The sequence below is a fragment of the Podarcis melisellensis genome (assembly GCF_964234715.1).
Source record: "Podarcis melisellensis genome assembly, chromosome: 1".
NCBI classification, from domain to species: domain Eukaryota; kingdom Metazoa; phylum Chordata; class Lepidosauria; order Squamata; family Lacertidae; genus Podarcis; species Podarcis melisellensis.
Genome location: NC_138528.1, coordinates 28657042 through 28673220, shown reverse-complemented (window position 1 = coordinate 28673220; position 16179 = coordinate 28657042). Strand labels below are relative to the sequence as shown.

General features: G+C 42.8%; 1 protein-coding gene across 24 annotated transcripts in view; it reads left to right on the top strand.

The window, feature by feature from the left end:
- NRXN3 (neurexin 3) overlaps positions 1 to 16179 on the top strand; it is a 1185406-nt gene that overhangs the window by 94843 nt on the left and 1074384 nt on the right. For all 24 annotated transcript variants that reach the window (XM_081908656.1, XM_081908654.1, XM_081908650.1 and 21 more), the window contains exons 3-4: positions 1767 to 1784; positions 13452 to 13481. In XM_081908656.1, the coding sequence (XP_081764782.1) occupies positions 1767 to 1784; positions 13452 to 13481 (48 nt within the window). The remainder of the gene's footprint in view (positions 1 to 1766; positions 1785 to 13451; positions 13482 to 16179) is intronic.

Sequence of the window (16179 nt, the reverse complement as noted above, 5' to 3'; positions counted from 1 at the left end):
AATGAGGACATGACCCTTCTCTTGCTGTTACTCCCCAGCAAATGATATTCAAAGGCAGCATATTTCCATCATGACTTAGCAGCCATGGGCAGCCTTGAATTCTATGAACTTGTATAACCCTCTTTCAATGTGTCTGTGAGCTGGTGGCCAGATTTTACCTTTTCTCAGCCCCATGGGTCACTTCATCAGGTGATTGACAGCTGGGTGTCCCCACCCACTTGTCAACATTGGCTTGTTGCCAAGGGACACAGGTGGCGCTGTGGGTTAAAGCCTCAGCGCCTAGGACTTGCTGATCGAAAGGTCGGCAGTTCGAATCCCTGCTGCGGGGTGCGCTCCCGCTGCTCGGTCCCAGCGCCTGCCAACCTAGCAGTTCGAAAGCACCTCCGGGTGCAAGTAGATAAATAGGGACCGCTTACTAGCGGGAAGGTAAACGGCGTTTCCGTGTGCAGCTCTGGCTCGCCAGAGCAGCGATGTCACACTGGCCATGTGACCCGGAAGTGTCTCCGGACAGCGCTGGCCCCTGGCCTCTTAAGTGAGATGGGCGCACAACCCCAGAGTCTGTCAAGACTGACCCCTACGGGCAGGGGTACCTTTACCTTTACCTTTATGGGAGGATGTAGTGACTAAGCAGGATTGAAGGCTCCATCCATCAGCTGATGAGCAGGGACTTCAGCCATGCTTTTTGCAGGGATCATCACCAGTGAGTTCACCATGGGCAGCTGTTCCAGTTGCATCTCTACCTCCTTTACACCTGATTTCACACATTAGGTGATGTTAGGTGTGAGGCAGTTGGGTGTGGTCAAGGAAAATGGCTTGGCAGGTCAATGAGGAGGCATTGCAGGCCAAATTTGCCCCATAGGCCAAAGGTTCCCCACCCATGAACTCCAGGAACGAGGTATTTTGCTCTCTACATAATACTGGTTTGCTCATTGTTGCGTGTCAGCCACATAACTGCAGATCACCAAAAGATGCTATTGGAGCTGCTAACTCAGCAAGGACCAGGTTACACAAGCGGCCAGAGAGGTCAATCTGGTTCTAATGCTGATGATTTTGGCTTGGTTCTTTGAACTGACCTGCTAAGCCAAGAGCCTGCTGGGTGCAATAGCCACTGAACTATTACCCTTGCCTGGGAAAAGATCAGGCATCAAAAACTCAAAAGTTCCCATGTTGTCTGCAATGAAGGATGGTCACAGGGAACAGTGGGCAGAATGTCTTGAAATGGCTTATCTTTTTATTTTTGTGCTAGCCCTTTGAGGGCTCAGTTTGGAGCTGGTATAAATTCACACAAATTCCCTTTTAGAAAAGGGAACTAATTTTTCTTTTCCTCCTGAAAATAGCTTGAATGTACTTGAATTTATGTGAATGAAGCTATCCTGCTGCAGGGGTTATTTTTATTTCTCCCTTGTTTGAAACTGTGTGTGAAATGAAATGACACAGAATATTCTAACCAATATTCTTGCAGGAGTTGACCTAGGTTGGGCCTATCTGATTCCGGAACCTTTCTCTCCGTCCAGACAGATACGACATCTGACTTACTTCTACATGCACAGAGGAGGGTCAGCCAAGCCCTTTCCCTTGCATGGGTGGGCTGATGACCACAGATGGGTGGCTTTCAAAACTTGTGGTTTTGCATGAAATTGATTTCCATGCAAAGAAGCTAAGCTGCTTGTGTGTGCGCATGTTGTGTGTCTAATACTTTCTCTCTCTTTCTCTCTCTCCCTCTCTTCCTCCTCCCTTTCGTGCTTCCTATGAAAATGCTTCATCAGATGTCAATCGTGTTCCAGGTGAGTGTTGTGTTTGCTAGTGTGGAAGGCTACTCTTTTGAGGACTGGGGTGAGCCTAGAGCAAATATTTCAAGCAAGTGATTGGAAAAGTATTAGACTGCAAGGATAGTATTTACAGGTGCAGTGTGATGGAATGTTTGTTTTTGTCATGATAAAATGGTGAAGAATTATACACAGCAAATGCAATGTCAATGAAGAATAGTGAGGATGCACTGAGTTAGTGGTTTCTTTGGATTCTAACCTATTTCAGGTCAGTTGTTGCTTAAGAAGTGAAGACCTGGTATGCTTCTGTTGCTACAGTGTGAACCTGCCATTACTGAATAAATGTTGTTTTTGCTGAATTGTTCAAAAGTTTGATGAAAACGCAGCTGAAATAAGAAGCAGTAAATAATCTAAAAAATATAAAGTTCATTGTTGTCCTGGAATATTCCTTAGAGCATATAGTCTAAGGGTTTTCTTCATTTGTAATATGTGTGAATGAATGAATGAGGCTTCAGATGCAGTTTCATTTTGTGCTCTTCCAGCGTTTTGGATTTATCCACCCCAAGGAAATATTCATCCACAGAGAATGCTGCCTCTCAATTCCTGGGTGGTTTCCCCTGCTTAACGTTACTGTATAGCCTTCACTTCTGTGGTGGAGGATGTTGATCTAATGAATGAACAAACAATATTAAAGATCTTGGTTTGCCTGCCACTGAAGTCTCTGGCCATATAGTGAACTCACAACTCAACTGCTGTGTTTTTCACATCCATGGAAGCTTTGCCATGTGATAGGTGCTGTACCAGCTTCTGAGAAGAGGAGAAGACCAAAACTAGGGACCAAGATTCATGCTTCATGCCAACATGTGTAACTTTCCACCATTTTTAAAAAATGAGAAGCAGTCTCAGGAGGCTTGTACAGTGGCAGGGACAGGTCACTCAACCATGATCAAATGTATCCCCTAGCTGCTTTTTTGTAGAGAGCTTTCTCTCTCTTATCAAGGTGAGAAAGATAACTGATAGCCAGGGGTGGGGAACTCATGGGTCGAATTTGGCCCAAGGGGCTGCTTTCCTCAAACTATGCTCACTTGCCCCCAGTGTTGGGTATGGTGCAAATAGAGATATGGCAGTATTGACTGCATTGCACAGATCTCCATGGGGAACCCAATTGGTCAGCCAATCCTTGATGAATCAGTCACATGAATTTCCCTGGAATAGCAAGCAGGGTTGAAGCTGCTGTCCAACAGCTGATGTGTGAGGAGTTCAGCCCTGCCAGATCAGCTGTGTGACTGAGTTCCCTGTGAGGAACTTAATCATGCAGCCAATCTCTGTAGAAAACAGCTTTGCCGGCCCTGTGTGCAGTGCTCTGTCAAGCACAGGGCTGGCAAATCCCTTGCACTGTAGTTCCTTAGTGCCTGAAGAAAAGCTGGCTGTTGGGAAATGCTGTGCAAGGGGCTTTGACAGGCAGAGATTTTTATGTTGCTGTAACCTGCCTTGGTACCTCACATTGAACAGTGGGTAAGAAATCCAATAAATGATAATGTGAATTAATCATCATAATAAATAACCATCATAATTAATCATCATGATTTATAATCTTTCTCTTAAGTCATTCGATTTACACCCTGGACTGTAACTCCCCCTGCCCAAAATCAATCAAGTCAAGAGTGCAAGTTAATCTACAGTTCTCTTCCTAGTCTCTCTGTATCATGCTTTCTTCACTCACCATACGCACCATATTAGCATGGAATAAGGCAGTACATCTTCACAACACAACTGATAATAAGGGTGGAAGAGGTCATGTGACACTGTGTTTTTTCTAGGCATGATTCCGAAAGAGATTTGATCAACTAATAACACCCATCTCATATTTGCCTTTGCAATGTGTTTTCCCTCTCTAAATGAACCAGGTATTCATACACAATTCAAAATGGACATCATGTCATATAACTTAGATAAGAGTAGAAGTCAAAATCTCCCCTGCCCCCCCAGAACAGAAGATTCCGGGTGAGGGTGTCCATGGAAAGGAGTTAAGATGCATGGAAATGAGTTAAGATGCATGCAAAGCATTTTTCATCACATCTGGTGCTGGAAGAAGAGTTATAGGATATTTGTAAGAGTGGCAAAATGCCTAGTTAGCTCTCATTTGGCACCTGCTTCATAATAGTCCTCGCACAACAGCACCCCTCTCAATTCAAGATCTGCTCACACCCCATAACTATTGCAGCTCAGTTAAATTTCCTTAACTGATACAAGTGGACTTGGCATTCTCTGAGCACCTGTTGCATACACACAGGCTTGTGCGCTCCTCCCCACACCCTCCCTCTACTCCTGGAGATATTCTATGGATTTGCCTATATGCAATTACGTGTCACTGTCAGCTGCATTCAGCAGACAGGGTATGCAAAGGGGCACATTTTCTCATATATCTGGTGCCTTGGCCCTACCTTACTTCAAATTTGGCAAAGCTGATAAAATTGCCCTGAAGATTGGATCTGGCCTGTAGGTCCTTAGTCGGCCATCCCTGTTGCAGCCTGTTTTGATGCAGAAAGGTGCCCCAGGCTGCTGCTATGTGAGACTGTTTATAGATTTATGGGACAGTTTAGGAATTTTCTTTATCATGCAACTATTTACCCGCAGGCAGCAGTAGGGCTGCAAAGGACTTGTATTGATGAATTGATTCATTTTATTTGCCTACTAGACAGGTCACAACTAATACCCCAGTCAACAGCCTAGGATTGGCTGTCACAAAGTGCTTGACCCCAAGACTTTCTCTGTGGGCAAGCCAAAATCGAGTGAACTGGAATTTGTTTTGAATGAACTCTTTTATTTGCGTGCCAGCCATCTCATTTTTTAAGACTACCATTCCTGTTAGCATGGAGCCCACCAAGAGGCTTTAAGAGCCACTTCATAACTTTTCTGTTTCAGTTTAGAACTGCAAACATGTTTTTGGTCAATAGGGAAAGGTTGGCTTGGCTGCTGTTTGCTCCACCTCTCAGTCCCTGCAGACTACCAGGTCTCTGAATCCTTTTGCCACTGAAGAGTCCTTGCCAGCCAGGTCTCTCATGTTCATATCCTCAGGGACTCGCCACATGCTTGCTTGTTTTTAAAACAATTCCACTTTTCCATACATCATCCTCAAAGCAGATAACACTGTTTTATTTTTATAACAACAAATTCAACAACCAATAAATAATGATGCAGCAACAACAGGGACTCAAGGTTGCTTACAGCTAAAACAGAAACAATTAAAAGCATAGAAAAAAGCACTCATTCAAAACTAATTAAACATTAGTAGAATTGAAATATATCAATATCTATATAAAATATCTATTAAAACGTAGATGGAAAGAGGCTGGAATGCCCTCCATCACTTTTTAAATTGTAGGGTCTTAAAAAAAAACACATTGTCTTGCATAGAGGCCATTTTGTTTCTTAGCAAGGCCTTTATTAAGGTATAGGATTGATAGCAATTGAATAGTGGGGACCATTGCTGTTTGACCTTATTTCTGCCAATTCCACCACTTCTGGACTCACTTGGCTACTAAATTACAGTAGATGAGGCTACTGAGATTTCTGTGTCATTGTGGTTTTGCACATTCTTACCTGGGAGTCTCAGAAACCATTAGCAAACATGGTTCATCCAATGGCTGTGGGTGCGTCACCAGCATCAAATAATAATAATAATAATAATAATAATAATAATAATAATAAGAAGAAGAAGAAGAAGAAGAAGCAGCAGCAGCAAACACTCTGATAAGACTTGTGGGTTTTGTTTGTTTGCTTGATTGCTTGCTTATGTAGCCTGCAATGCCACCGACACAATAAAGGTTCAGTAGTGGTGAATTTATACTGGATGATCAGCACACCCTTCCACTTTATTAGTGGTCGGTGCTGCTTTCCCAAGGTTGCTGCATTATTGCCATCTGGAGGGGCATTCTTGCACCATAGGACAATAAAATTGGAACAGCCCCCCCCAACCCATTTGTGGTATGAAAAATTACAGAATTTCAGCAGGAAGCTATGGAACATGCACCTATTGGAAATGAAGCAGCATCCCCACTTCGAAACCTTTGTAGGCTCAAATAGTTTTGAAAGTGGGGTTGTGTGTAACTGCCTCAATATCATGGTTAGCAGGAATCATCATAAATGCACACTAAGAAGGATGGGGGGGGGGGCTTTAAGACTAGCCGAAACGCCCAGGATTCCAGCTTCTCTTCCTCTATTACCTTTACAGACTTTCTGTGGCTTTCCCCTAGGATAGTCCTGCTCCCTAGCTCTTGTTTCTGTTTGCCAAGTTACTGGTGCCAGAATGCTATGTCCTACTTCATAGGAACTGAAGAGCTGTCATTGCTGGGTCCAAATTGGCCTTCAGACTAGAGGAGCTCACCTGCTCATAGTAGATGCTAACAGCTGTGAACAAGTAATACACAGCTTGGCAGCTTGGTTGCTGTGTAGCTTTTCGCTGGGGATTTCTCAGGAGCCCTCTCTTAACCTTGCTGAAATGGATGGAGGTTGCACAGCACTGGTGGTTGTTGAAGTGTGCCCAGTATTTATGTTTTAGATTGCTGATCCTTTACACCAGCACAGCTTCTCATTCACTTAGGTCACCCTTATATGAACACTTGTATTCCCATCCCCCCCATTTTCCTGCATTTATTGGTTTGGTAATGCCAGTACTTAAACAGTACAAGACAGAAAGATAATATATTGACACAAGTCCCAGCAAAATAACCAATTATACCTTAAAAGCCAGCTGAAAAGAGAGAAATGTGTCAAACTTTTGGTGAAGGAAAGAGAATCCTGGTGGATTTCCACTGAGAAAGTGGTCTGTAAGTATAGGAGCACCACCAAAAAGGTCTTGTCTTTTGAATACGCCCACCTACAATTCCATATGGATGCGGTGGAGCACAGGGCCTCTGTCAAGAGCAAGTATATCACATGGCATAAACAAAGTTAACTCTTTATAAGAAGCAACAACAACCAGGTTCTGCACAGGAATGTCAGGCCTGATAAGCACAGCTACTCTTCTTCAGTAGGTCCTGCCACTATGAGGCAGTTGTGGCTCTATGAGGCCACCTTCCCACAGCTGCCTAAGTGCCCTCCTCTCCCATGTTTTCCCCAAGTAATCTGAGACTGCGTCTGTGTGCCTGTCTCTGCTCCTCCTGCTTCATGCCTCTCCAGGTTTTGGGAGACCAGGGGGGAGGGGAGCTTGTCACGGTAAGAGGGGGAGGGACCTTCTGCTTCTTCACCAGCCTGAAACATTTCTGCCTCTTGGCCTCCCTCATCCCACTCTCCTGCTTCCACTTCTGGTTCTGCCCCAGACTCCCTCTTCTCACCAAGCCATGCTACCTCTTCAGCTTCCAACACCTCTTCCTCCTCCCAGTCTTCTCCCTCTGACCTCTGATCATCATCATCTCACCACCCACCCTGGCATGGAGCCTTCTTACTTTGGGGGTTCACCCCAGCTGGTTCCTCCCACTATTCCTCTGCATCCAACCAGTCCTTAACAGCATCTATGGTCAATGTTACTGCACAGGAAGGTTCATATGGGAGCATGTGATCTCTGGGGTAACCTGATCCTAAGCTGCTTAGGGTGTGCATATAAACAGGCTTCTCCATGTGCATCCTTACCTGTAAGAGGAACTTCATATGCAGACAGGTGCTAACTCTGGTTCATAATTGTAAAATTCTACCCAATGGCTGTAGCTGTATAGCTGCTGCCCAGTCAATTGAAAGTAGCTTTCTATGTAGCCCATATTTCACCTCTAACCCCACCCCTCTTTCTAACATTGACAGACTTACTTCTAAAATGGACACCTTGAGCAGGAATGAAAGAGATGAAAAAGCACCAGTCACCTGTTGGGGAAATGAGAGACTCTCACAATTTCTGCTGCCTCCCTGAACAAGTGGATGAGTGGTGTGACTAATAATTTCATCGGCACAATGGAGGGTCTCAATGTTGCTAGGTTGGGATTAGCAATGGGCTAATTCAAGCAGACAGCAGCTCACTGTGTCTGTGCATATCTAAATTGGAGCCATTCTTTCTAAAAGAGATCAATAACTTCATTAAAACTTTCCTCTTATAGACTTAATTATAAATTCAAATGAATTCTTCCACTGTTCTAAATTTGAAAGTTCAGCCATGTACATAATTAACGGTTTATTCCCATAATAAAATATTTTATTCATATTTACAAATGCTCTGTTTCTAGACCACTTATTTGGAAATCACACGTGAAATCACATGGAAGGAATGAAGGTTTAAAATTTGCACAGTTCTTCCAACTGCATTCTTGCTATTTCCCATTATGTGTATATTTGCACATGGTCAGAAGTGGGATGTGCTGTAATTCATTCATAGTATTGGTTAGAATGAGATTTCACTTAAATTTAACAAAGGGAAGATCCAGTTCCACGACATGGCCGGCTACCATCTTGGATTTATTTGCACATGATCTCTTCTGCCCCCAGATGCTCAGAGCACAGTTCAAGATGGCAGCAATTTGATGAGGCTTCCTCAAGAGTCAGTCAAGTAAGCTGTTCAGTTTCGAGGGCATTAGATATAGCAATATTTGGAGAGTGGAATATTTTGCAACAAGCCCTTGATTACACATTCTTTGCTATGTAAAGCTTCTTACTGGCACACATCTACCCACTCTTTAGTCATGCTATTTATCTAGTTCCTGTTTGTGGGAACTTCCATTTAAATGCCTCTATGAGCCATATGTGTGCCATTAAAACTTATTAAACAGAGCGCAGAAAAGTAACTTGAATCCTCTGCAGCCTCTCATACTCTTACCACATTAGCATGAAAGAATGCATGCAAATAATTCTTCTAGTCCGTATATTACTCCTGAAAATCTCTTCCTCTGACACTGACAGAGACTTAGTCCTAAGATGGGCATCTCAAGTGGAGATGGAAGAGGTGGCATAGCACAGCTGTTTTGTGTAATTGGATTGGAAATGGGCCTCAGGCTACAATATCTCTGCTTAGCTTCTGGCTGGCTGTACTGCTGGGGCCTGTAAGGAGCCCCTTGGCTACTGCATATGCCATTGATGTATTGGATGAGAATGACTGTTTTCTAGCCCAGCTACAGGTGTGCCCAGTGGTGAATGATGGGTGGGCACTATGTATGCTGGAGGCTAACAACTCATCACATCCTGTCCAACAGAAACCCAAATCCTTTGAGAACCTCTCTCTCTTTGCATTGCATTCCTCTGTAATGCTTTCTTTCTTCGTAGTTCAGCACCTTCTTTTAAAAGGAAATCTGTTTTTTATATAGGTAACTCAGAGTTCAAGATTCCCAGTTATGGTTGGAAGCTAGCCCTATCGCTCAATAGAATCCAAGGCTATGTGCCTGGTAGTGCTCTGAGGGATAAAGTCCAGTTCTTGCTGTGCTGTTAGTTTCGTTCTGTGATTCTTTCCTGCTGCCATTCAAAGGTAGAAATGGTAGTCTTTGGGCCTAAATGGAACCATTCGTCTTCCAACACGCTAACAAAGTCTTTTTGTTCCAGCTGATACACACAAAAAACACCCCTCCACCCAGTTCAACATTGGCTGAGTACAACAGGACAAGCTATAATTAAGAAGAACAAAAAGACTCCATCGTCCTTCATGGCTTCAATCACTTGTCATTTTAAGCTGTTTTTTTAAAAAAAGAAAATGCACTTCTCTTACTTCTTTATGTTTAGTGGCTTTAATTTTCCTGCTCTGTAAGTGCTAAGAGCTTGAGCATAATTAAGCACGACAAAAAGGCTGCAGTTCCAAGGTTTCCATTGTAACTACCCCACCCTACCAAAGTGCCCCCTAATAAGTCCTCAGATATGAGGACCACTGCTTAATTGCATTGCTCTTTCATGTAATTGTGCTCTGAAGCTACTTTTTAAAATGTCCTTACGGCTTCATGCAGATCCAAGGGTTGGCCCTTAAGCACTTTGTGCAATTAGTGACACTTAATTCTTTACTTTCATATAGAAAGTGGAACTGTACACTTCTGATTTTTATATACAGACAACTTTAACTCTTGAAAACGGTACTTGGAGATCTAGCGTGATTAAAATTAACCTTTTAAAAGATTACGCAATCATGTTGTACTTAAAACTCCAAGGTTTAGGTTTTTTTTGCCCCCACAAATGTGACATTTGGTCTCAATAGATGCATGTGTTTTCAAGGATGTGGGTCAATGTTAACTTTGTGCTTTTCCTTAGTCTCTTGTCCAAAGTAAAATTTAAAATGAATTGGCTGGGACTTCAGATGGATAACTGCCTACTTCAGGATCATTAGTTAAGAAGCTTCTTACAGCCATTTTGCAGTTGTTATTCACTGTGTATAGAGATTTGTTGAGTTAACGGGCCACTTCACATTTGGCATTCCGTATTGAGAAACAGGTTTCCAGTACAAAATACTTGAGAGCTGTGTTAGCTATGATGGAGTGTTGCATTTGTTAAATTATTATGCATGTCTCTAACATTTATAGGGGACACAGGTGGCACTATGGGTTAAACCACTGAGCCTAGGGCTTGCCAATCAGAAGGTTGGCGGTTTGAATCCCCGTGACGGGGTGAGCTCCCGTTGCTTGGCCCCTGCTCCTGCCAACCTAGCAGTTTGAAAGCAAGTCAAAGTGCAAGTAGATAAATAGGTACCGCTCTGGCGGGAAGGTTAACGGCTTTTCCGTGCGCTGCTCTAGCTCACCAGAAGCACTTTAGTCATGCTGGCCACATGACCCGGAAGCTGTACGCCGGCTCCATCGGCCAATAAAGCGAGATGAGCGCCGCAACCCCAGAGTAGGCCACGACTGATCCTAATGGTCAGGGTCCCTTTACCTTTAACATTTATAGAAGCAACCTCTTAGGATGGACCCATAACTTTGCTGTAGGAAGGGGTGGAATTTGTTGGTTGGTTTGTATGTTTACATATATTAAGCCCTAAAAGAAAGCAAATGTTGTGTTTATTTATTTTTAAAATTACCTTCTTTTTGCAAGAGTGCAGCATATTTCTAGCATGCAGAAGAATTTTGGTTCATTTGTTTTGAATTAAAACATTTCTACATAAACAATGTGTAAATTGTTTGCGTATGATTCTATAATTCTAGGAATTGAGAACCCATTGATTTATAAAATATGTTTTTGTATTGCATATGTATTTTTTACATGTCCTAACCCATGTCCTTCCATGTACTAACCTAACTTGTGAGCGCCTCTGTTCGCGCCAAACACGAGCTATAACCAAGAGCAAACCTTAGCTATAGCTCATGTTTAGCAAGAAGAGTGCTTGATCACAAGTCCATAGCCTCAGGTGACACACTAAGCTAAACCTTCATTCCGCTCACTATGGCATGGCAGGAAAAAATGCCATGGAGGAGCAAAACAGCTGAGCACTTCTCTCTGGGAGCCCATAAGTTCACTTGCTGTTGGTCATGTCAGAGTTTAGCTTAGGGTGCCAGGCATGCCAGGGTCATGTAGGGAATGTTTGAGGGGACAAGTTTGGAAATCAAATATTGCAGTTCTCTTTTCCTGTCAGAAGATAACTGCAGTTGATGCTGCTGCTGAATAATAACCAAACTCGGGTAAGGCCCTGTGTTAGTTGACTTACTATTCTACTTTTAACATTTCTGTGCTGCTTTTAAATTTTAATTTACTGGAAGGGTCCCAAGCATTATAAATACAGCACATTTTTCTTTTAATTGCGGACAACATATTATGAGTCACCCAAGTGCCAGTCATCTCTAGAACCTAACATCTAGAAGGACCTAAATGTTTCTGTGGAACAAAAATACACACAAAAAAGTAGGATCTCTAGGCACTGCTGGGAACCTTATTTCTTGGACCTATTGACTGTACTGTTAGTGGCAGACAAACATTAGCTCCCCATTTAATGCACATGGAGAGGAAGTCTTCCATGTAATGAGTACATAATGTGTAAAGCATGGGAAACTATTCTAATAATCATTAAATTACTTGAAAGTGCAACTGCAGTTGCAGATCAGCCGCTGCTGATCCATTTCTTGTCAGGGACATTTCCTAAGAATGGAAAATTAGGTGGGCAAGATATGCCTTTTAGTTCTCCTACAGCTATTATTCATCCTCCAGCATGGTGCAGTGGTTAAAAGTGGTGGATTCGTAATCTGGTGAACCGAGTTTGCATCCCCACTCCTCCGCATGCAGCTGCCGAGTGACCTTGGGCTAGTCACACTTCTCTGAAGTCTGTCAGCCTCACTCACCTCACAGAGTGTTTGTTGTGGGGGAGGAAGGGAAAGGAGATTGTTAGCCGCTTTGAGACTCCTTAAGGGGAGTGAAAGGCAGGATATCAAGTCCAAACTCCTGCCCTCCTCCTCCTCTACAGTTAGCAGTAGTAAAAATACACAACCTCAAGTCCAGGATAAAAACAAGTGATGCTTCAGTATTTCTGGAACTATGTAGATGTAGACTTGAGCCATTCCTCAAATGAAAGACCGCTGGGAATCCAAAATAGAGTCCAATGTCAAAATAGGATATAAATAAGAATAATACATTTTAAAAACTATGAAACTTGTAGCAAACTTCAATTACACATTGGTTTCTTGTTGCTTCAGCACTTCTTTTTCATGGGTAGGTTGTATGACATGCTTCAGCATATTCCAGGGCTTAAATTGCTTTTACAGCATTCATAAGAACTGAACAAACATATGTTTTTTTTCTTCCTAGGCATCAGTGGCAGAAGGAACCATAAATTGAGTTGTGCAAGAATATCCCCAAATGAAATAAAAATGCAACATTCAATCATATCTATTCAAAACAAAAACAAATAATAATAATAATTCAGGACATGTCTTAATCAAAAGAAATCTGTTGCATTTATTTATAGTAGAAGGAAGGGATGGGATTGTAAAACATGTGGCTTCTGATTCTGCCCCCCCCTCAAATCCTTAGTAATCTTGAACATTTAAATATGTGTGTATATGCATATACATACACGCACAGTTATTACAAATAATAATCCCCTTCTCTGGTGGAGAGTTCTTTTGGATGAATATTTACTTTGGATGATCTGGATTTTAAATTTCTAAGGGTGAAGGAGTAGAAAAAGATAAACAAATTACTAAAAACATGAAAACTGCTGTTGATTGAAAAAACTTCGAAGGTGCATCTGATATCTCCAAACTCTAAGATACTGCCCATACAAATTCTGAAGAAAAGTGGCACCTACATGAGCATAGTTGTGTACGTATGTTGTGGTGGAGCTTGTGTGTGTATGCTTGTGTATATCCGAAATGAAAATAAAGATATGCAAAGGATTTGTGGTTAATGGCGGTTTGTAAGACCTTTATCAGGAATAAGGATTAGCTTTTTGACATGTTTTGTAAAATGAGAGTGAAAGCCTGCAAACCAAGTGTCTGACGCTGACATCTGACTAAGAACACACTCCTTCCATTAAAATCTGTAGATGTTTTCTCACTGACATCAATGGAATCTTTTCTCTGCAGCCCAAGCTTTCCCCTTTAATATGGAAAGTTGTGGTGTGTGTTTGTGTGCATGCATGCACATGCAATTTCATGCATGGAGCACAGTATCCATACTTCCTCATCAAGTATGTGGTGATTGCCAATACTATTGGGCTATATAAATGATAGACACATGCATCTTCCTATATTTGTCTTTCTCCTTTTCTACTACCTTTCTCACTTCCTTTCTTTCTCTTTCTCAAAGGCCTTTCACACCTGATGATGGGTGAACAAGGTAAGTCTTTTCTTTCCTGCTTTTACCAGTGCCTGACTGTGGCCACAATGACCCATGCTTCTTTCTAGTCCTGGCTTGGCTTGCATAAGCCCATATCCCCAAAGCAGCCCAACTGCTTTGTTTCCACCCCCCCTCTTGCCTTTCCATCACTCACTTGCCGAACTTTGGTCTGTGCAACCAATGCTCAAGAGCAGCCTCCCTGTCCCCCACAGCCTGGGCATTTCTAGATGTTTGGGACTCCAGCTCCTATCTGCCCCAGCAACTGTGGGCAGGATCCATGGGAGCTGTAATCTAAAATATCTGGAGCACCTCAGACTGGAAAAAACTGTATAATTCTGGGAAGTTTGAAGTCAGGTGTTCTGACAATGAATTGAAGTGATGAAAGGGAAATTAAGAGACCTGCTAACATGCTCCTTCTCTTCATATACTCACCACCCTTTCTGTCTTTGTTTTGAAATCTGACACAGTTTCTTTACCTGTTTGGTAAACATGGTCTTCAGAATTTCACTTCCCATTTCAGGGGAAATGTTCTGCAAGAACATACTTAACAGGTTTCACAAAATGACCCTAGATCCTTGAAGACAATTTAGAGCTTATGGTCTTTTTGTTTCCAACCTGAAGCTTATGGTATTCAAATACGTTCAGAACGCATTGTTCCAACAAATGAAGTTTGGTATAACCCAGGGCTGGATTGCACAATGAATTGCCTCTAAATCAGAAGCCTTGTTTTTGTCGTTTGGGCCAGATGTTATTGTGCATTGATTGAATTTGGCAGAGGGAGCTTATTGGCCTCGTGCTGGGCAGAAAGTAATGGTGTAAAGTTTGGACAAATGCAAGCAATCATTCAGGAATTAGGTACGGAAGAGAGAGGATTTGATGCAGCTGTGGCATGATCTGCCTATAGATATGGCAGAGATGCTGGATTCATACCCTCCATTTCAGCGCACAACAAGCAAATATTGAATGGGTCAGTTGAGGTTCCTTGTTCAGAAGGGTGGGTCCATAAAGTTTTTGGTCCCAGGTACTATAACTCAGTGTAACTGAGGAATCATCTGAACCTTCAAATCAAGAGTTCTCTTTCAGTCCACATGTGTAAGGTACACTCTGCCTCTGCTGATTCAGGCCAAGCAGCTGAGGCCCCTTTAGTCAGGAAGCAAGGAGCTGAATTGGGATGGCAGCAGTAGGAGGCAAGTCAGAGCTATAAAGCTATCTTAGAACATAATTGTTCCTCTTTTGCTACATTGGCACAAGAAGAGACATATCCTTTTGCAGCCACTACAAAATCCTTGCCCTAAGATGTGGCACAGAGCAATCCAGTTCTACTTGCCAAGCAACCCCCTTTATTGAACATCTTGTTAGGTGAGGCTAGCACAGACTGCCACTGGTCTTCCTGCTGGGTCTGAAAAGAGCCCCTGTAGGATGAAATGAGAAAGGGGTCAAAAGGCTCTTTGCTACAGTAGTAAGGCACAAACATGAAATGCTAGCGTGTGCTGCTTTGCCAGATCACCCTTCTGTTAGCCAGATTGTTGTGGTGGTTGCATCTTTCTGCTAAAGCCATTGCCAAACAGGTAATGGAGAACTGAATTTTGCCCAGCTAATTTAGAATACTGCTGAAATAATATCTCACCAGTGAAAGTTCTCTGGTTAAAGTAAAAGTAAAAATCTTAAACCATAAGCTTGAAGACCAATGCAGAGTGATGCCACTGAGCAGTTATTTGAAATTCAGGTACATTTCCAAAGGGCCAAACTACATGTACATAATTGTATAGTTTTGCCTTTGAGTGAAGTTCCTGCCCCTTAAATTGCCAGGGAAGCAAAATCTGGATCAGGACCCTTGCAGGGGGTGGTGGGGGTGGTAGAGAGGCTTTGACCTTTTGCCCTACACTGCACCTTCAGTGTGAATGTATTGACCCATCCCCAAGGAAAACTGCAGATGTTTCTGGAACCAGTTTGAGATTGTAGCAGGGGCCAAACGACTAATGCCCTCCATTGCTCATGCTAGGGTCCAGATCCAGATCAGGCTCCTCATTCTCACAGTTTGTGGAAACCAAAGGTGGAACAATACAGTTAAGGTCCAGTGGAGTCTGCCCCTAAGTTTTAAGATGGTGGAGCAGCCTGGGTGTCTGCCAGGAAGCTTAGTGGACCCAATCTCAGTTCCTGATCTATCACTGCTATTATTGCATTAAGAGCCTCTCTTCCTTCTCTCTTTTTATTCTGAGTACTTGGCTGGGTTCCAAGGAGCTCTTCACTTGTCTCTTTACCCCTGCTTCATTTTTCAGCCGGTCTGTAGCCAGGTATGGTAAGCTACCGTAGAGTAAATACTGCAGTTGACAAGTCCCAACTGCAACACTCGGGTGTAAAGGGACTGTGACAGCAGGCTCTTCGGGAACCATGAAAAGCTCATGTTATACCAGCCAGATTCTTGAAAAGGCATTACATTGTGGAGTGTGCATCTGTCAAAGCAAGTGGGGAAATGCCTGCTTTATACAATTTGAGTCACTGGCCCATAGGTTTCAAGCTGCTGCCCATTCAGTTTGAAGACACTCTTGTGACTTCAGCCTGCCTTTGATAAATGACAGTGGTTTCTTCATCCTGCTTCCCCTTGCCTGGTGTCTATACTAGGAACCAATGACCTCTGGCATTTCTTCCCATCACCATCCTGTACCTATCTCATTGTGTCAAGTAACTGGCTGTATTT